The following is a 7500-nucleotide window of genomic DNA, read 5'->3' as shown; positions in this document are numbered from 1 at the left end:
TTAGGATAGGTGACTTTTTCGGGACCATATCTTTGCTATCAAACTCTGGGGGTGGACAGTACATTGGCTCATTTACTGGTTTCCGAGGAAAACTGGGTGACGCTTTGCCAAAAAGAACAGCAATCTCTTCAGGGTCAAATCTTGGTTCTACTTCTGGATAACAATACTCGGGTCCATCCAAAGGTTCACTTAATTCTGGTCTGCAATGTTGATTATGTTGCAATAAAATCATAAATACTACATGTAATTGTTTAGCATAAATAAAAATTTATTAATTAATGATAATTAATTGATTCTTAATTGTCATAAAGTAATATTATTATTATTATTATTATTATTATTATTATTATTATTATTATTATTATTACGAGCTGTTTAAAATTTTGTCCAAACGAAAACAGCAAAAAGAGTTCAAAGCAAAGAGGGAAGGATGGATCATGTTTTCACTTGAAAGCCATCTGCATGTCAACTGAATACTAGTCACTACTCAGTTAACACACTGTTCAATAAATTTGATCAGCATACTAAGCCCTAGGGATATCAAGCCCAACAAAATGAAAGGGCACAGAAACCCCATTTATTGTTAATATATTTAGTAAATCATGAAAGAAAAAAAATCATTCATTTAGATATTTCACAGGTTAATTCACCACAGGGGTTTCAATAACTTTTGAAGTACATGTAGATGCCTCAGGGCTAATCAACTGGGCTCTTAAGTCTTGAGGTTTCCCAAGATTGAGACGTTTGCTGGAGATCGCGCCAAAGGCGCAAGTGTCTTGTGTTTCTTGAGCCAGAGGCGCCAAACAATTCCAAGGGAGGTCAGGGGCCATGCTCTCCTGGAGATTACATCAATCTCAATCTCTCCTCCATCAACCTCAACAGTGATATCTTTACTTATACTACACGACTTAAGTCATCATTATTGTCAAGAAAATAATGATCATGACTTGTTGATTGTGAAAAAAAAAATTGATTTTTGCAAAGGTCACAGGTAAAGAAAATAAAGTACATGATTGGTCCTGGGAGAAGATATTATCTTCTACCAGTACCAATCACGTACTTTGGTAACAGTACAACATGATGGAGAATACCAATTTTTATTACATGACTCATCAGACAGAGCGGAGATACAAAATAGTGATAATTATTTTCAGTGCAGTAAAGGAGATGATAATAATCATTATTCTAAAATCCTAGGCCTCACATGCAGTAATTTCAGAATTCTAATAAATGGATGGCAATAAATGCAACCAATTAGAAAAAACGCTGCAGGAAAGACTACACTATTATCACATCTGTATCATAATAATTAAATGACTCACATGCTTTGTTTTTCAATACTGCAATATTCTTCCATTTCCTTTGTTATATTTTCCATCCATTCCTAGCAAAAAAAGTCAAAACGTCAAAGTTCATCTGTGTACAATTGTATATGTGCATCTATATACATGACTGTATGTTATTAAGTCACCTTTCTAGACCTAAGTCAGGGGCACCCAACATCAATTTTCAGAAAACATCTGTTCGGAAGACGATTTGAGATCTACAATTTTCGGAACATTTGTTGTAAAATTTCTTGCTTGCCTGCCTGTCCTAGGATTTTCAAACATCTAAAAAATGGTATATATGATTGCCCATTTTTAAAGGATTTTTACTCTAAAAAGGTTACCTAGAATGTTCGGGAGCCTTTTTTCTGCCTGAAATTTTCGAAAAGGTATGTCTTGATTCCTATAATTTACAGATCACTAGACTTTCTGCTAGGAAATCCGAACAGATAAAAAAACTTTAGGGGATAAAATTATGGGTATATCTATAACGTTTAAATACCAAAATACGTTTAACAACTGTATGTTTAAGTGGTTTTGAATTATATTCTCGTTGGGTGCCCCTGCTAAGTTAATTATTCACACCTGCATTAATTATTTAATGGATTAATATAATCTCTTCACAGAACAGCAAAGAATATTTATACCTCAATTGATATGAATCAGAAGCACTTGACCTTGATACCTGTAACTTGCAACTCTTTTCCTTGGACCAACACCGAGAATTTTATTTTTTTATGCCCACATATGGACAAAAATAAGATCGAAGCTGCACACGCGGGAAAATGAGCGATCTACGTTACAAATGTACATCCAAATAGGGACATTTTTCAACTCAAAAAACCCAAGCTCTGAACCAGGGTTAAATGATTCAAGGACTCATGAGCTTCTGTGCAAATTTATACATACATGTAGTATCAATTTGATAATGCCAGTTTACAATCATTCTTTAATTAATAAGTGTTAACAGGAATCAGGAAAGCAACTAAGACTTGGACTTTGAGCAATGGGAAAACCTTGCACAAGGTTCCTCACACTGGAGACAAATCCTGAACAAGAAAATCACGATGGGAGAGAAGAAACTCCACATTGCCTCAGACAAAAAAAGGAAATGGTGCATTATATACTACTGTTGACAAATCAACTACAAGTACAGACGCTGTGCAAGAGACTGTCCTCCCCGCATCGGTCTTCAGACACAGCCACACCAGACGCAGCTGTTACCTGAACCCAGAGGTGCAGATCCATGGTGACTTAATTGTGACCAACAGATGTCAGTTCGAACATGAATAAAGAAATACTGACCATTTCATACATGTACGGTAAGTTGACATTGTAACTGACTGACAAATTAATGTTCCCAGAAATAAACGCACTTACGTTCATTTCCCTTTCAGAATAAGCTGCAAAATAGTATGTCCTCTTTTCTGGCTGTATATGAGCTAGTTTAAATGTCCAAGTGAATTTTGCACTCTTCTCTGGTGCGGGGGACAACCTAAAAGTGGCCACGATATGTTTGAACTACAAAAAAAAATTGTTATACAGGTACCACGGTGACTACAGTTCTACGTTTAAAAATCAAATGATATATTACAGAACATAAAACTGGCTTCCACAAGGCCGTGCAATATTGTACAGGATCAACCAGATCCCCTTCGCCAATGTGTTTTCTGAAATGAAGTTATAACTTCTTTTGAGTAACAGTTATATTCAAAACAGTTTTTGAAATGGTTTTACTTGTTAGATAAAGTAAAAACGTTTTTTGATATGATTTTAGGTCTCTGCACTTGTCCACACATTTTTGTTTGCCAAACTTTCTTCATAGTTGCAATGTATATAGAAGATATTACATGGCCGCGCGGGATACGAACTTTATCTTCGAGTGCTGCAAGTATCTCTCACGAGTGAGCGAAGCGAACGAGTGAGAGATACTTTCAGCACGAGAAGATAAAATTCGTATCCCCAAGCGGCCATGTAATGTTCTGTTTATTATATATATATTGATGAAATGTCTAGATTTAAAACCACTTGTTTTATTCATTTTCGAAATGATGAAAAATTGTTCACCAACCACTAAAACACGCATCTTGTGTAACATGAAACAAGATATGAAAGTTATGAAAAACAAATCATGATAATGTAAAATTTGCAATAAAAATGTTAATGTAGTAGAGAAGAATTATATTTAAGCACAAAAGTATCGTACAATGAAGAGGAAGCTCGCCTTTTATTGGCTAATCGTGTTCGTTACCATGACGACAGCGATATCCTCACATGTGAAAGATAAAAATGATACGTTCACTGCGCGCGGTGAAGATATGATTTTTTAGTAAAAGGAGAAATCCTGGTATTTCATCAATATCTATATAATAAATGATTATTATCCCACAATGAGGAAAAACCAGCTGGACTGAACCAGGGTAGGAAAGAAGAATGGGTTTATTATGCCAGGCTGACATCGCAAACTACTTTGCATTTTAGGATACACTGTAGTTCTTTGAAAGGATAGGGCCAAAGTCAAGTTTATGACATTTAAATCCAGTATCAAATGAGTATGGAGAATAGCAAATTATTTAATTGGAAAAGTTCATTGAGGTGAACTTTACAAGGCACTTACTAATACACTCAAGACAAAAAGACACTAAATAGTAATCAAATTAGTGATACCTGTATCCACTCAGTGAAAATTTCCCTGCTGTTGTTGTAGCTTCTGGCTTATAATAATAATACAAACAGCCCTTGTGCAAGATGACATATCTATCACGCCCTACCAAAAAGTCATTGCTCAATTACTGTATTTCCACATTCATAAATCAATGCATTTACTGTTTTATGGCACCGATGACAGCCACACCATTGTTGAAAACATCCTGTAGGATTCAACAAAGCAGTTTAACTGGCACTGATCTTGCACACCTTCAGTTCTTTATACCTTACATGTACATGTATTCCAAAATGGCCACCATTTTAGTATTCTTTTGTTTGTTTGCAAATTAGCCTTTGTTCAATAATTATTTTATTTTATTTTAGTTTAAGAACGAGGCAAAGAGGAATAATAATAATAATCTGCAAGCAAACAAAGTTAACAAAGACTCCAGTAACAAGGTGTCACAATGCTCAGTTCCAGCTCAAGCTATGCAATTTCAAGTTATGCCGCATTGGAACAGTTGATTTAAATGAAGTGCAAAGGTGCTAAGGTTCCAGAAAGCATCCATACTCCCCCCCCCCCCTCCCCCCTCCACAGAAGGTTTTTTCATTTTAACCCCCATCCACTTGGAATTCCATTCCAGAGGGTGTTTGTAAAGACCCCCCCTCCCCAAGTCGTTTTATGCGTGAAAAATTGATGACTCACACAGGTACAATCAATTCTTTTCTTACTTTGCTATGTTATTTAAGATTTGTTTTTGCAAACTTAAATGTGCTTCATGATACCATGTATATACACATAATATTAATTAATAAACTGGGCTAATAACATTAACACAAAATTTAGTTATTAAGCTCACATGTCTTAATGCTTCCACCTTCTTTTCTGATCCAACCACATTTACCACAATAATTGTCCTTGAGCAATTCTTGGGCAGGAATTGACTGGAAAGGTTCTGGAACTGAGAGATGCTGTGGATCTGAGGCTGCTCTCCTCTTGTGATTTTCACCAACATCAACATTGCTTGGTGGTGGCAACGAAGATGAACGACAAGGAAAAGTGTTGTTGCTCATGGTGCTATTAAGGGCCTCATGTTAAAAACTGTGACTTCAAGGCATATAATTATAATAACATCTGTTGGCAAAAGGAAGATCATGAATTTTTAACTCTGTAGGGAGTCAGGGTGCACTGGCAGGGTCCACTATAGGGAGTAAGGGTGCACCTGGGGTTATCAACTGTGCCACTCACCTCTGCAACCTGGGTTCAACCCTGGTCTCGAGGTCGTATATGGGCCAAGTTTCAGTCGAGCTCAATCTGACCAGGGTTTTTCTCCAGGTACATGTACTCCGGTTTTCCTCCCTCATCAAAATTGACTCTCAGTTAAGAATTAAGATCCGGGCAGATACCCTAGAAAGGTATGTTACCTCTGGTATCTCTCCCTTTCATTGTGTTACAATGAATAAAGTTTCGTTTCTTTCTTTCTTTCTTTTTTTTCTATTAGTATGATGTTACACTTCTAACTCGAAACTAAAAGTACAGAAAATCAAATCAGATGTTGGTTTTGATGAGTGAGGAAAATCAAATTACTTGAGAAACAATCTCTTGAAACAGAGTAGAGAACTAACAAATTTAACTCACAGTACACTGTAGTCCAGACATGAAAACCTGGGTACACTGGTGTGGCAACTACATTGCCTCTCACTAAAAACCAATCTCCCCATATAGAGATTGTAATTAACTAATTTTCTGAGTAAAATAAAACACTGGTACAAATTTCACTGCTGTGCAGTACAGGATTTATTGCAACACAATCATCATACCAGGTTGACATTTTAAGTTTTGCAGCCTGTAGTACAGTTACTATTCATTGATTGAGGGTAGTAAAGGGTATTTTCAAATTATACAAGTAGACTGTAGATATAACTCGGCAGAGCAAGGTATATCAACTACATCTGGATTGCATAATTCACAGAAACGTGAGCCTTCGACACATAGCCTCCCTAGCCTTGACAGCTTTGTTGGTCAATCAACATGGCGAAAACTAGCTTTGAAATCATTTCAGAAGGTCGCACGACTCTTCCCAATGTAACAGTTCTGATGAGTTCTGCTATTTAGGGCCATCGCTCTGGGGAAAGTTAATGAAAAGGAAAGGACAATCAAGTCTGTGAGAGAAATCGGAGTGGAACATTTATCAGCTGGAGTAGATGGATGTAGAACAAATTGTTATATCTGCACAAATTAGTGTACATAATTATATAAAATAGTGTAAAATACTTTTGATTGTAAATAGTATTATTAGTTAATATTTCACTTAATATTAAAATTAGCATTTAATTAATATTTATTAATATTCACTTTTATCAACATTTTAACATTTTAGTTAATCAATATAGTGTCCCCAATTAGTGCTTTTTGCACAAGAACAACCAGACATGAAAATAAAGGTACGTATGTATGTATGTACGAGTTTCTTTATGGCAGACGGCTGTAGGTGTTAACAACATAAGAAAATTTGGTTGTGCAAAAAGTTCTTTTTTTTTTCATGAAACGTGAAATGGCCATTTCCTTGTCTGTGAAATGTGAAACCGCCATTTTATTTTCCATGAAAGGTGTTGAAGACCCTGCACCCCCTCTCCCACCCCTTACCACCATCTTGATTTTATAAACCATTACAGAAACTAATTACATACACAACTCTCATGCAGCATTAGACCAATCAAAGACTTCTGACAGAATGAAATAAATACATGTCGATTAGTAAGCAAAACACAAACAGACAAAGGTGAATTAACAGTAACATAATGATAACAAGACAAGCTGAGACTTTATATCAGCAATGACTGAATGTTTTGTTATTAATCTACATTAAATTAACTGATACTAGCTCATCGTTATTCTCATTTGACAATATGAAAAGTCGAAAAGTCATACCAGCATCAGATAACCTCCTACTGGTTTAAGCAAGTCATATATATACATGTACATACTGTACCCCTTAAAAATAATTTTAGTCCGCGAACAAAATTTGCTAGCTGGTGATTTAAATGTCGCAAAACAGTGAAAAGTTTTCCTTGTTATCCTAATAATTACCCCCTTGGCTTTCAATCCTCTATCAAAAGTGATGTTTTAGATGTAGAGATATTCGTGAAACCTTTAGACATGTCAATAATAAACGATGAAATTTTTCCGCTTAAACTCAAACAGAATTTTTCAAACTTAACGATGCATACGCTAAGCTCATTTTCGCTCATCTGATACTTGAGCGCAAATTGTGAAATATCACGACAAACTTGTCTCCCATCAACTATCGCAAATAACAATTACATGCATTGTGTATTATTTGAATCTCTTACTTGTGATATTAACAAACTAATCTGTAATGAGGAAACAAAATTATCCCCTGCTGAGAACTCGCAACATTTGAAGATGAAGGTTATGTTGAACATTAAAATAGCTTACGTATACTATTCACGTTAACACAATAGCAAGATTTAACTGAATACAAACATTGAAATGGCTAGCTATTGT

General features: G+C 35.5%; 1 protein-coding gene across 2 annotated transcripts in view; it reads right to left on the bottom strand.

The window, feature by feature from the left end:
* Positions 1-7500, bottom strand: part of LOC138006490 (SH3 domain-binding protein 2-like) — a 19188-nt gene that overhangs the window by 11388 nt on the left and 300 nt on the right. For both annotated transcript variants that reach the window (XM_068852850.1, XM_068852849.1), the window contains exons 2-6: positions 4832-5106; positions 3993-4092; positions 2706-2820; positions 1323-1384; positions 1-200 (exon numbers count right to left, since the gene is read on the bottom strand). The exon at positions 1-200 is cut by the window's left edge and continues 333 nt beyond it. In XM_068852850.1, the coding sequence (XP_068708951.1) occupies positions 1-200; positions 1323-1384; positions 2706-2820; positions 3993-4092; positions 4832-5045 (691 nt within the window). In that variant the 5' untranslated portion in view covers positions 5046-5106. The remainder of the gene's footprint in view (positions 201-1322; positions 1385-2705; positions 2821-3992; positions 4093-4831; positions 5107-7500) is intronic.

The sequence above is a fragment of the Montipora foliosa genome, chromosome 6, assembly GCF_036669935.1.
Source record: "Montipora foliosa isolate CH-2021 chromosome 6, ASM3666993v2, whole genome shotgun sequence".
Taxonomy (NCBI): domain Eukaryota; kingdom Metazoa; phylum Cnidaria; class Anthozoa; order Scleractinia; family Acroporidae; genus Montipora; species Montipora foliosa.
Note: the sequence above shows the minus strand (reverse complement) of the source record. Positions and strands in the feature narration are given on the sequence as shown.